General features: G+C 39.6%; 1 protein-coding gene across 3 annotated transcripts in view; it reads right to left on the bottom strand.

Moving 5' to 3' along the window:
* Positions 1-573: 573 nt before the first annotated feature.
* Positions 574-14641, bottom strand: part of SLC26A2 (solute carrier family 26 member 2) — a 31642-nt gene continuing 17574 nt past the window's right edge. For 2 of the 3 annotated variants that reach the window (XM_049874052.1, XM_049874054.1), the window contains exons 3-4: positions 12362-13091; positions 574-10560 (exon numbers count right to left, since the gene is read on the bottom strand). In XM_049874052.1, coding sequence (XP_049730009.1) covers positions 9046-10560; positions 12362-13066 — 2220 coding nt within the window. In that variant the 5' untranslated portion in view covers positions 13067-13091 and the 3' untranslated portion in view covers positions 574-9045. Of the gene's footprint in view, positions 10561-12361; positions 13095-14641 lie in introns of all 3 variants that reach the window. The other variant, XM_049874053.1, reaches the window with a different exon arrangement.

Genomic DNA, 14641 nt, shown 5'->3' with positions numbered 1-14641 from the left:
TACTCCCACTTCCTCCACAGAATTGAGAGGCAGAAGAGGGAGAGACATTCCAGGAGAAGCTTCATGGCAGGGATGGGGAGGGGGTAATGGTACAGGTAATTCCTTAACGAAGTATTGTGCTCCACAGTTAGGAACTTCACTCCCAGTTAACTCACTTTCATGATAAGGTGCTACCGTCAATCTGTGGATGCGAAAAACATGGCTCAAAGGTCACCTGCCCAAATTCAGACTTACTAAACTATGAGCCAGATTTGGGTTTCCTGATTCCAATGTGGTACGGAATAGTGGCCATGCAATGTAGTCCTCCTATCCTCTTTACTGATGGAAAAAATGTGTCCCCAGAGGTTAACTGACTCAGGGCCACAAAGCAAAAAGAATTGATGTTTTATGTATTTCTATGCGGAGAGATCCCTTCCTTATAGTTGGGAAAAATTAATGACTAAATTACTTTCCAAACGTAGAGAGACAGTATTTTAAAACTCACTGGTGACCTAAATGTGTTTTTTAGTTAGAACCTTGATTGGACTCAAGTAATTTAGACACAGAAATGGAAAATATAAGAATATAGTAACACTTTATTATCAGACAAAAGAAATCACACCTCTAGATGCCAATATACATATTGGATTGTATATAATAAACATCATGAACATATACTTCCAGAAGAAAAGGGTCTGCTATTAAGCAACTTTGCACCCCGCACCCGCAGGGCTGAAATCTAACAATAACCCATCTTTGTCCTGTAAGCGGGTTTACGCATGATTTATGTGAAATAGCATCAAGGCACTTGGCTTTAATTAGAAAAGACATACGTACTATAAAACATGTTCCTAAAGTCATCAGACTTGAATTAAGAAAAAAAGAAAAGGGAGTATACTTTTTGGTGAATAGATAAGACTGACAATTCAGGTTCATTCACCTGTCCCCGATACAGTCTTGATTTGTATACAAAGTTGCAAAGGAGCCAAAAAAAAGCAAAAAGGCAACATATAGATTGGTATGTTCACAAACACTCATTTCTGATAGATGGAAGTCATGGCAGCTTAAGGACTCAAACCGTAATTTCACAGCTAACTTGGATTGAAAATATAAGAGCCATTTGATTCCAAGTATCTTAGTGTCTTAGGGATGGGGGATGAAATTGGGGGAGAGAGCCTCCCCGTAGTAAGTTTAAAGCTTTAGTTTAAAACGATTTTCTGGCCTACACTGCTTGTGTATTTACTAACTAAAGAACCTTCGGTAAGAAGTTTTTTCATTTGTGTTTTTTAGTAAGACTATTTGGCTTTTTCACTACTATTATTCAAGTCCAAGAAATGTTACATAAGGCTCCAGGGTAGACTTACAAATACACTATCTCCAGTAAAGGCATTTAGTGTCCATCATTATTGGTTTTCAGAATTCAATAGGCTCCCTCCTTCATTAACATTAAAAAACATTAATTTCCTTCTAACTGTATTTAAGATGTGTACTTTAAAATTTCAGTTGTAAAACATTTTTTAAAAAATAAATCTTCCCATTCCCACATTCATTCCACATTTATATTCCCATTCATAAAATTACTAAAATTAAATTTTTAAAAACACTAAAAATTCATCTTTAACTTATTATAGTACTTCTATAGTATTTTTTCTATAGTATTTTACTTTATTTAATACATAGGCTACGATAACAAGTTAGCTGGTGTGGTGTTTTGGCCTGTTCCATTGTGATTTTCATTCTTGGAATTAGCACTCAAATTAATGATTTCATTCACAAGTGTCTAAAGCCAAAAGCCAAAATAGTTCAGAGCCTAAAAGCTTTCTAGATCCAATTTCATCCTTTTTGCAGATAGTTTTTTAAGCCCAGTTTCAAATAAGTCATCATTAGAACAGATAAAACATTAGACCAAAAAATAAAAATAAAAAAATTAAGCAGTCTAAATCCCACCCATTGGGTTTTTCCCGTTTCGCTGTGGACTCTTTCCATGAACAGACCCGGGGCATCACTCCTCCTCATTGGCCTCAGGTGCCTGCCTCCTACACAGATCTCAGTCAAAGCTCAGCTCAACTGTCTTCCTAAAGCACTTCTCTACCTGCCCCAGGGAGTTACCACGTAGACCATCTACTGGATTTAGTACCATAGTCCCAGCACATGGCCCAAGACCCTAGTCTCCTGCATAGGTCTTCTGGAAGTATTTCAGGTAATGTCTACATTGGTGATCACCTATAGTAATACATTTCAAAAATCAATTTAGAGGAAAACAATACATTGAGAATATTAATAAGAATCACAGAACTCGAGTTTATCATCATATATTTGAGACTGAAGTTCCAAAAAAAATACACTGCAACCCTTTTCTCACTTACAGCTAACTCTGAAGATAAAAGCTTTTTAAATGACAAATTGCTAAGACAATCTCTGCACAGAATTATCACATTTTTAAAAATGTGGTCATTAGTGTGTCAGAATAGTTCAGTGAACTCATGTAACATCCCTATACATTTTTAAAAGTCACCATTAATCCATAATGGTAAATATACCAGCACATTTTGGCTACGGTTGTTTAAAAGTCAGATCATCTAAATCTTACCTTGTTTTCCTTTGGTCCTACTTAAAAAAAGGGGGAGGGGCAGTTATCAACTAGACACATGTCACAGATAGTGCCAGTCACTCCGCTTAAATGAAACACACAGTGCTTCGGAGTAGGTTAACAGGGGCTTTTGCCACACCCTGACTACCATGTGCTCCTCAGCTCTGGTGAATCTGTGAGCCTCTCCTTTCCGGAAATTTAAGCTGGTTCTGACCTTGCTCCCAAACACAGGTGTGCCTCCTAATCCTGATCTCCCTACTGTAAGGGGGGCTAACCAGGGACTGGATTGTATTTAACTGGGCCCCTCTCTTTTCTCCCTCCACTGATCACATAGTCTTCGCAATGGTCTACTCCCCTCGCCCCTCTCTGTTCAACAACAAAAAATAGTGTATAACCACATTTCAATTAAATGATAACCACTTTAAGATATCCAGGATTTTATATTTGCCAATAAGCAATGAAAAACCATTGAGAAAATGCTTCATTTAGACCTTCCGCTTATGAGTAAGCAAGATAGATTTTTATGTCAATACAGTGTACAAGATATCACTTAATGAACTAAAGTTCAAGCCCTTGGGCAAGAAAGCAAATGAAAACATTAGTTTTTGTTGGTGAATTAGGCTTTGGGTCCAGGTCTGATTCCTTTAAATGCCAGCAATAAAAAAATTTTAACAATGTGCAAGTATAGGCAGACCTCAACCCAAGCACAGAGGGTGAAACGTAAATTCTAGTGAAATCTTAAATGTTTTTACAAATGGCTATTAATGAACTACTAAAAGCACAATCTCTTGTTTGTTTGTGTAGAAGAGGTACAAACCAGAACACAATTCAAGAATTTGCTAATTGCATAAAGCTCCACAAATGTTTATATCCACATAAGGACAGAATTGTCACGTAAAGGCCAAATCCTATTGTTCCATCCTTCTAAGGGATTTCCCATTCTTTGACTGAACTAAATTTTTCTGCTGTGCTGGTGTTTGCTAAATTAGAGTTGTCTTAAATGTGTACTCATTACCCTGTCACAGGGCATTAAAAACCAAAAACCAAACCCACTGCTGTCAAATCAATTCCAACTCATAGTGACGCTATAAGACAGAGTAGAACTGCCCCATACCATTTCCAAGGCTGTAAATCTTTATGGAAGCAGACTGCCACATCTTTTGCCCACAGAGCGGCTGGTGGGTTTGAACCACTGACCTTTCAGTTAGCAGTTGAGCACTTTAACCACTGTGCTACCAGGGCTATTTCACAGGGCATTTGTTATTGTTTTTAGGTGCCATCAACTGACTTCAACTCATAGTGACCGAATGCGTAACAGAACGAAACACTGCCCAGTCCTGCACTATCCTCAATATCTGTGCTATGTTTGAGCCCATTGTTGCAGTCACCGTGTCAATCCATCTCCTTGAGGGTCTTCCTCTTTTTCACTGACGCTCTACTTTGCCAAACGTAATGTCTTTTCCAGGGACTGGTCGCTCCTAATAAAACATGTCCAAAGTACGTGAGACGGTCTTGCCATCCTCACTTCTAAGAAGCATTCTGGCTGTACTTCTTCCAAGACAGATTTGTTCATTTTTCTGGAAGTCCATGGTATATTATAATTCAAAGGTATCAATTCTTCTTCAGTCTTCCTTATTCACCGTCCAGCTTTCCCATGCATATGAGGTGACTGAAAATACCATGGCTTGGGTGAGGCGCACCTCAAAGTGACATCTTTGCTTTTTCACACTTTAAAAGGGTCTTTTGTGGCTAGATTTGCCCACTGCAATATGTCATTTGATTCCTTGACAGGGCATTCGATATCTGTAATAGTCTCAATTCACACCTGGCTTGGGGAAGGGGCAAGGGAAATTTCAAACAAATGACCAAGCAAGATACTGTGATTTTACTTTTTTATAAAGCTGGGGAGAAAGAATACTGGCTAAAAATAAACCAAAAAGGGCACAAATGCAAGCAGCAGCAGTTAACATGTCTGAAATTCTAGACCTAAGTTCCAAAAGAATGTTAAGGACACTATTACATTTATTCATAAGGTCAATCACTTCAAAGACAGAAATCTACTTTTTCTACTGAGAAACTGCCTTGTGAAAAGGGAAAGGTATTTTCCATTCCACATAAACAGATGGGCAAAGCTCTAACTATAGAAAAGCAACACTGGCACTTCATAGAAATAGCAAGAAAGATTTATGTATATGTGTATATATATATATTTATATGTATGTGTGTGTATATATATATATATAATAGACACTCTACACATACGGTTTGCCTCTCATATTTAAAACTGCTTAAAATGTAGTAGTTTTCAAATGATTTTGCACTTATGCAATTATTTTGTTTAAAAGACATGGTAAAATGTTTCAACCTCACATAAATTAGTCTCCTATTCCAGGTATCAAAGGAACTTTTTTTTCTCACCTGTCAAGCTCCAGATAAACTTTCAATGTCAAACATATCTTGCTTTTCAAAGGAAACTATTCTTTAACTCACAACCTGTGGCCAGTTATCATAAATAATATACCCATAGAGTTTGGGTTGTATGAATATGATGCTTCTATATCCTCTTGCGTAATGGTTTAAAGCGACTTGAAGAGTTAAAAGCTGTCACTGTCATCAATGTTTACTGTACACCAATAGGTGCATGGCAGTAAGCATTAGCTTTGCTTTCACTAAAACATCTAAAATTAATCATTGATGTCCTTTTGGAAGCATCTATCATGCTATGTATTCTTACCCATTGATTACAGCGACTTTTTCTTGCAGAGTAAAGATGAACAGAAGCTTCTATTTGAGAATCCTTGCTGAAATGCTATGGGTGGAGGGGGGAGGGTTTGCTAAGTAAACCAATCCTTATGGGAAACTGTCAATCATTTCTTTTTACAATCTATCCATGACTGTTTGCCTCAAGTTCATTTAAAATGATATAGAGAATTGCTAAGTTGGCATCCTGCCCTGTATAAAGGGTGTTCTGTATAATGGCACACTGGCTGTCAAGATGTCACAAACCTGCCCAGCCATCTGGAATCCTGATGTGACCATACCCATAGTTCCTTGCCTTAAGGAGAGGAATGGTGCCTTCCTACTAAAAGCCAGATACCCTACTGCTGTCTGGAGAGCTAAGGCTGGGAAAAGAGAAGCACAATAAGAACAAAGCTCTCCGGTTATGACTCCGTGCTCCAGAAACCTCCTGGCCTTCTGGTACAAGAGCAGGTGCAATTTTCTTCCCCTCCTTCCTTTCCCTCCCTCCCCACAGAGCCTTGTAAAGGCTCTAGCACTTCTAATGCAAATCCCAGGTTCACCCCTTTACCTGAGAGAAGAGTCCAAAATGCATATCCTCTAAAATAGGATAGTAGTGAAGCATTGGGGCTACTTTACAGTTCAATTCAATAGACAGTTTATTACACTCCAAGAATACCTCGGTTCTTGAGCATATGCTACCTCCTGAAATGGCTGAATGTTGAACAATTCTTTTTGGTACAGTAACTCTGTATATTCTTTCCATCTTCTTTTGATGCGTCCGAGTCATTCAATATTTTGCCCACAGAATCCTTCAATATTGCCAACTCGAGGCTTGAATTTTTTATCAGTTTTTTCAGCTTGAAAAACGCCAAGCATGTTCTTCCCTTTTTGTTTTCTAACTCCAGGCCTTTGCACATTTCATTATAATACTCTGTCTTAGCAAGCCGTCCTTTGAGATTTTCCATTCATCTTCCTACTTCATCATTTCTTCCATTTGCATTAACTACTCCGTGTTCAAGTTTCAGAGTCTCTTTTGGTCATCTGTTTTAGTCTTTTCTTTCTTTCTTTTTTTTTTAGTGACCTTTTGCTTTCTTCATGTATGATGTCCTTGATGTCCCACGACTCGTCTGGTCTTTGGTCATTAGTGTTCAATGCATCAAATCTATTCTTGAAATGGTCTCTAAATTCAGGTGGGATATACTCAAGGTTGTATTTTGGCTCTCATGGACTTGTTTTAATTTCCTTCAGCTTCAACTTGAACTTGCACATGAGCAAATGATAGTCTTGTTCCATGACCGGCCCCTGGCCTTGTTCTGATGATACTGAGCTCCATCAACTCTTTCCACAGATGTAGTGGATTTGATTCTTGTGTAGTCCACCTGGTAAGGTCCACGTGTATAGTCTCCATTTACGTTGTTGAAAAAAGGTATTTCCAGTGAGTTGGTCTTGCAAAATTCTATCATGTGATCTCTGGCATCATTTCTATCACCAAGGCCATGTTTTCCAACTACTGATCCTTCTTTGTTTCCAACTTTCGCATTCCAATCACCAGTAATTATCAGCATCTTGATTTTATGTATGATCAATTTCAGACTGCAGAAGTTGGTAAAAATCTTCAATTTCTTCACCTTTGGCATTGTGGTTGCTGCATGAATTTGAGTAACAGTCATATTAACCTTGTCTTCCTTGTAGGTGTATGGATATTATCCTATCACTGACAACGTTGTACTTCAGGACAGATCTTGAAATGTTCTTTCTGACAATGAATGTGACACCGTTCCCTTCAATTTGTCATTCCTGGCATAGTAGACCATATGACTGTTTCAAAATGGCCAATACCAGTCCATTTCAGCTCACTAATGCCTAGGATATCTATCTTTAAGTGTTACGTTTCATTTTTGACAACTTCCAATGGAAAGAATACTCCCGAGTCACTGTACCAAAAAGAACTGGTTGACATTCAGCCATTTCAGGACTTAGCATACAATCAAGAACTGATGGTACTGAAAGAAGTCCAAGGTACACTGAAGGCACTGGCAAAAAAATGAGGCTCCAAGAATTGATGGAATACCAACTGAGATGTTTCAGTGAATGGATGCAGCGCCAGAGGTGCTCACTCATCTATGGCAAGAAATCTGGAAGACAAGCTACCTGGCCAACTGACAGGAAGAGATCCGTGTTTGTGCCAATTCCAAAGAAAGATGATCCAAGACAATGTAGATATTATCAAATAATTTCATTAATATCCCATGCAAGTAAAATTTTGCTGAAGGCAATTCAAAAACAGTTGCAGCAGTACATCAACAGGGAACTGCCAGAAATTCAAGTCAGGTTCAGATGCGGACGTGGGAACAAGGGATATCACTGCTAATGTCAGATGGATCTTGGCTGAAAGCAGAGAATACCAGAAAGATGTTTACCTGTTTTAGTGACTACACAATGGCAACCAACTGTGTAGATCATAACAAATTATGGATAACATTGTGAAGAATGGGAATTCCAGAACACTTAATTGCGCTCATGTGAAACCTGTACATAGACCAAGAGGTGGTGTTTGACTAGCATAAGGGGATACTGCATGCTTTAAAATCAGGAAAGGTGTGCATCAGGATTGTATCCTTTCACCATACTTATTCAATCTGTATGCTAAGCAAATAATCTGAGAAGCTGAGCTATATGAAGAACGCAGCATCAGGAGGAAGACTCACTAACAACCTGCGATATGCAGGTGACACAACCTTGCTTGCTGAAAGCAAAGTGAACTTGAAGCACTTACTGATGAAGATAAAAGACTACACCCTTCAGTACAGATTACACCTCAAGAAAAAAAAAATCCTCATAACTGGACCAACAAGCAACATCATGATAAATGGAGCAAAGATTGAAGTTGTCAAGGATTTCATTTTACTTGGAACCATAATCAACGCCCATTGGAAGCAGCAGTCAAGAAATCAAACGATGTATTACATTGGATAAATCTGCTGCAAAAGACCTCTTTAAAGTGTTAAAAGGCAAAGATGTCACTTTGAGGGCTAAAGTGCATCTGACCCGGCCATGGTATTTTCAATCACCTTGCATATACGCGAAAGCTGGATGATGAATAAGGAAGACCCAAGAATTATTGATAAATTTGAATTATGGTATTGGTGAAAAATATTGACTATATTATAGACTGCCAGAAGAACAAACAAGTCTGTCACGGAAGAAGTACAGCCAGAATGTTCCTCAGAAGCGAGGATGGCAAGACTTCTTGCATACTTTGGACATGCTATCAGGTGGGGAGAACATCATGCTTGGTAAAGTTGAGCGGGTCAGCCAAAAAGAGCAGTACCCTCGATGAGATGGACTGACACAGTGGCTGCAACAATGGGCCCAATCATAGCAATGATCGTGAGGATTGTAGGACCAGGCAGTGTTTCGTTCTGTTGTACGTAGGGTCACTATGAGTCGGAGCCCATTTGAAGGCACCTAACAACAATAGTAAGAATGCCTCATATCTGCACTAAAGCTTGAAGCCAAAAGATTTTATTTTTTCTTTTGTCTAGCCATTAGCTCTACTGCATTTACGTACATACAAAGTGTGCCACCAGGGCTCCATACAAATGCCATTAGCTTCAAAGAAAGAATAAAGTCTAGCCAATAGTTTAAAATTTTAAGTGTGTAATATTTTCCACTGTGGAAGTGGATATTTTAACCTATTGGCTGGACATTTTTCTTCCTTCCACCTACATTCTTAATCAATCACTAGAAAGACTCAGACCATTGAGAACACATACTCCTTTCTGATTCTGAGATTCCACTGCAAAGACCATCGCTTCATACACACTATAGAAGAGCAGATTTTCTTCTTCGTTTTTGCAATACTCTCCCCTGGCCAGGGAGTCCCTTACAGAGGGATTGCAGTGAGCCAGCAGAACCTGGATACCGACTGCTTCATAATCTCTGTGAACTTCTTTCAGTGTGTGGATCCCTGCTGTATCTAAAAATTGTATTGCACTGCAGTCAATCACTATTGTGTGGAGCTCCAGGGGTTCATGGGAAAGATGCATGGAAACCTCATCCTGCATTCTCCTGGAAGTTTCCTCTTTGATCTTCCTCTTTGCAGCCTTCCTCTGAGCTGCCTTTATTAAGACTGGGTTGAGAGTTTTTTTGTATAAAGCAGATTTAAAACATTCTTTGTTTATGTAGTAGAGAGGGGCTACAAAGCGGAAAATCTTGATTCCCGGCTTAATCTGAAGGTTCTGGTAAACAGATGTGGATTCAAAGATCTCAGAATCTTCTACCAGGCCAAGCAACGAACTCTTGGGCTTCTGAGTGCGGAGAATGACACAAAACATAGAGAAACAAACTCCAACAAGCAGGCCTATTTCTGTACTTAGCAGTGCAGAGGACAACATCGTAACAAACCAAATAACTGTATCCATTTTGCTAAGCCTCCACATCTGGGGCAGATCCCTAAATTTAAGTAGGGCTCCCCGCAGATTTACAATAGTGATCACACCAAGGACACATTTCTGAAGGGAGAAGAATAAAGGAGCTATTACCAGGAGGACCAACAAAAGAACCAGGGCTGTTACCACACCAGAAAGTTGAGTTTGGCAGCCTGTCGACTCTTTAACCAGCGTCTTTGCAAGAGCTGCGCTAGTAGTAAAGCAGTGGAAGAAGGAAGGGATGATATTGCAAAAGCCAATGGCATACATTTCCTGATTTGCTTTGACTGTGTAGCCATGTTTCTTGGCAAACATCTCAGAAAGTGATACAGTGATAGCAAAACCAATGATAGAAATAGCTATTGCATCTACAGCCACACTAGGAATTAAGTTCCAGTCTGGTGATTTGGGAGGCATAAACCCAGTGGGAATATGTCCAGCAATACTGGAGTTGTAGTTTTCATTTAGTTTTCCAAAGTGAGAGGCTAATGTGGCTGCTATAACTACAATGAGTTCAGTGGGAATTGGTGCCTTAAGCTTGGACTTGAAGTGCTCGTTGAGTTCTTTGGTTGGCAAAAGAACCAAAAGGCACAAAAAGCTGGTGATGAGATCACAGAGATTGGTCTTATGCATGTTTCTGAAGATATGTATCCAGGCAGTGATAAGTGAGCCCACACCATTACTCCGAGGAAGGCTGAGCCCAAGGAGATACTTGGCCTGAGATGTAAGAATAGTGAAGGAGGCACCGGTGACAAATCCACTCAGCAAGGCATCTGAGAGGTAGACAGAAACAAAACCCACTTGAAAGAATCCCATCGCTACCTGAAAGAAAGGATATACAAGTGTTAAATATAAATGAAAATGAGCTTCTAAAGCTAGAGTTAACCTGGCCTTTCTTGGCACAGAAATATACTATCAAATCATCACAGAACGCCAGAGCTAGAAAAAAATGCCATCATATATGAATCCTCTCATTTTACAAAGATAGGAAACTGAGGCTCAGAGGGCTAAGCAATTTGTCCATAGTCACACTGTTTGTTACTCATTAGCCCAGCTGAGACAACCTTCTAGCACCAAACCAAAATCAAACCCACTGCTGTCGAGTTGCTTCTGACTCATAGCGACCTTACAGGACAGAGTAGAGCTGCCCCATACGGTTTCTAAGGCTCTAAATCTTCACAGAAGCAGACGGCCACATCTTTCTCCAAAGGAGTGGCTGGTGGGTTTGAACCTTTTGTTTAGCAGCTGAGTGTTTTAATGACTGCGCCACCAGGGCTCCTACCTTCTACCACAGTTTCTTAAACTTGAATAAGATCCAGGCCTCTTTTAAAAAGGCAATTCTCAAGGATCTACAGAAGACATCTAAAAACTCAAACTGGAAAAATTCTTTTCATTAAAAGACCACAGTTTCTTTAAATTACAAATCACTGCCATAAAAGTGAAGTTTTATCATAAAACAAAAAATTGGATTTACTTCAAAATACAATCACACTTAAAAAATTACTGTAGAACGCTCTCTAATCTAACCTCATTTTGAGATTGTTTTCATCCAGTATATATATTTATGCCATACTGCCTTCCGTATTAATAATTTTACACTCTTCAAAGATATTTTTTTTTTCCCCTTCCCAGTAATTCCTTAGAATCCTATTGCTTCTTTCCTCATTCTTGGTGAAGTGTACTAATGAAAAAGCAAAAATAGACGCTTGAGGCGCACAACTCTTCTGTACACTACCTTCCCTTCTCTCACTCGTTCTTCCTCATCCAAGCACCAAATAAAGTGAACCACTCTTGCCCTTCCCTTGTTGCTTCCAAATGTCTGTTATAGAGAAGAGATTTAATGCTAGAAATGACTCCTGGAAGCCAAAATGTAGGGGAATGATAATAATGGCAGAATAGTGGGTTCTGTAAGAGATCCAAGAAGAATTTCATCTCTGATCCTTTCTCCTGGCTGATAATATAAAATAGTGAATTTTTTCCCTCCCCGGCAACTCAAGAGAACTACCCTGATCCGTAAGAGTAACTTACCAGAACAGTGATTCTAAAGGAAGGGGCACAGGACATGCATAGTTTGAAAAATTCTGCATTCCTTCTCTCCCAACCCCCAATTCGGTTATCCTCCTGCCTGATTTCTAATGCTGACTCTGCCAATAACCAACTACACATAATCTCAAGCAAACCCAGTGTTTCTTGATGTATAAAATTAATGAGTTGTACTAGGTGGTCTGAGGTCCCACTCTGGGCTATATTTCTACAGACAAATAACTAAAACCTGGCTGACTGAAATTCATGGGTTAAGAGGCAGCCTAGGATTGAGAAAAGAGAAACAGCCTTATCCTACCTGTGGAGTCAGGCAGACTAGGGTTTGAATTCTGGCTCTATCTCTCATATACCCTGGGTTTTCAATAAAGGATAGCTTTAATAATTATAATCTCTAGGATCCCTTAAGGTCAACAGTCTGAATCCACCAGCCACTCCTTGGGGCAGTTCTACTCTGTCCTGTAGGGTCACTATGAGTCGGAATAAATGGCACACATCAACAACAAGATCCCTTATAGCTCTAAGATTTTATGTATAGAGATTACTTTTACCAGAAACAATCACTCGTTCCATTGTTTCTTACCTGATAAACTCCAGCCATAAAGGTTACAGTGCTGCCAACTCTAATTGCATAGCAACTTCTGTCACATGTCTCATGTAATGTGTGGTTTAAAGATGTGCTCTCATTTGAAAACACTCCTGAAGAAGGAGCAATATGGGCAGTGTCATAGCCAGCTTTGTGTAGTTCCCGGTCAACTACCTCACCAATCATAAGGCACAATACTCCAAAAATGCCCACAGAGATGTGACGGGAGGTACCTAATAGGAAATAAATTATGCTGGCAAAAAAGGACGTGTACAGGCCATAGATGGGTTCTTGGCCAGCCAGCAGAGAATAAGCAATAGACTGGGGCACCAGTAAGATGCCCACAATCAAACCAGACATTATATCTCCTAAAATGTTTTTCTTCAGATCATATTTTGGAAGCCACTGCAAAACAGGAAGGAAACCAAAAATCATGTTTTTTGCTTTGGCTGGGCTGCACTGGCAAGTCTTCCGTAGCTTTTTGATGACAAAGTGTTTGAAGTCAGTATTTGATTTCTCTCGAGGTTCCATATGGATCCTAGAATGAGGTCTGCATTGATTATTGGTCCTAAATTGCTTGAAGTCAGTACTCCATTCCTCTTGAGGCTCCAGATGGATTCTAGACTGAAGACTGTATTGGTCATTTTCTTCAGATGAGTCCCTGGGTGAAAGGACTTGTTGTTCTTGACTTTCCAGGGACATTTCTGGAGACAGGTGCTTCAGCTTCCTACTCCAGAGAAAACACCCATGTTAACTGATAAAGTAATTCTTAGTGATCACACATCTTTAACTGTCCTACTTGTCATTCATCAAAGTTAAGAGGAATTCAGTTTTGGGGTAGCTATTTTACCTCTGGAGCCCTGGTGGCACAGTGGTTAACAACTCAGCTGCTAATCAAAAGGCTGGCAGTTCAAATCTACCAGCTGCTCCATGGAAACTCTATGGGGCAATTCTACTCTGTCCTGCAGGGTCACTGTGAGTCAGAATTGACTTGATGGCAATGGGTGTGGGTTTCCTTTTTTTTTTAATCTTACATCTCCTTTTCTTAGTTGATCCTCATCTGTCTTAGGGAAAAAAATAGACCAAGTGAAAAGCAACCATTTGATTGAGTAGAGGGCTTCCCAAGAGTATAAAGATGGATTGTTCTCCATCTCTTCCTGGCTCCCCCTGCAGTTGTTTTCCAGAAAAGGCATCAGGGTGGCCTGTGTCCTCCCTTCCTTATGCTATCGACTGTCTTATTCCCAGCTTTTTCACCTCCCAGGTATACTACAAGATAGGATCTAGTCTCAAATCTTCACCCCTACTTGCCAGTCCCTAAAGCAAGGAAAATGGCCCTCTTTCCTTTTTTTTTTTTTTTTTAATACCTCTTTAAAGAACCCACTAGTTGTTGAGAATAGAAAAAACGTGACAGAGTAGAGATAAATGTTTTTTGGCAATAATGATAAACTCGGGAAGAATGCATTTGGATTTTTGAACAGTATTCTCTTGCTTTGTAAAAAAAAAAGGAAAAGAGAAGTTGATAAGAACGTGTTGAGGTGAAACAAATCTCAAGAACATGGGGAGGGCTGATGGGCGCAAGTGTCTAATAGATGCTCTGGAGGTTCTGGTCTGTGCCACTGTGTTCCAGTACGGAATAATCTGCCCCATGGGCAGGGCCCACACTCATGCAAGGAAAGATGTGATTTACTGTTCTTAGTACACAATGAAACACAGGCTGAATAGAGGAATAACATTGCCCTGCACTTCCACTAGGAAGCTACCCAGGTGAAGGATCTCTGGGTCCTAAATTAGTACAGCAAGACCTACCACTAAGAACTACAGGAAAACAATGTAAAAATAACCAAAAAGTAGAAAGGAACAATAAAAAGTAAGTCTTGTAATAGGAGTACAAGAGGAGGAAGAAGAACCAGGATCTCCTAGGGGTAGAGTGTAAACTGTTTACCAAATACATCACACTGCGAAAGCTATTTAGCTTAGAATGGCCATCCACCTCTCAATCTGTCAAGATTGTAACTATTTCTTAAAACCCAGTTAAAATGCTACCTCTTCCACAAAGCACTAGCTGATTTTCCCTAGCTCGAGTGAATCACTATACCTTCTGTGTCCCATAGCATTTTGTACCTCTATTACGGAACTAACCACTCTCCTGCATTAGTTAAGTAGGAGTCTCTCAAGCTCCTGGAGGAAAGGACATCTTGTTCATCATTGTAATCCTCAGTGCCTGTAATATAGTAACTCTGAGATAGCAGGCTTACAAAATGTTTGAATGAATGAAAA

The sequence above is a fragment of the Elephas maximus genome, chromosome 2 (assembly GCF_024166365.1).
Source record: "Elephas maximus indicus isolate mEleMax1 chromosome 2, mEleMax1 primary haplotype, whole genome shotgun sequence".
In the NCBI taxonomy this organism is placed as follows: domain Eukaryota; kingdom Metazoa; phylum Chordata; class Mammalia; order Proboscidea; family Elephantidae; genus Elephas; species Elephas maximus.
This window is presented reverse-complemented; position numbering and strand designations above follow the sequence as displayed.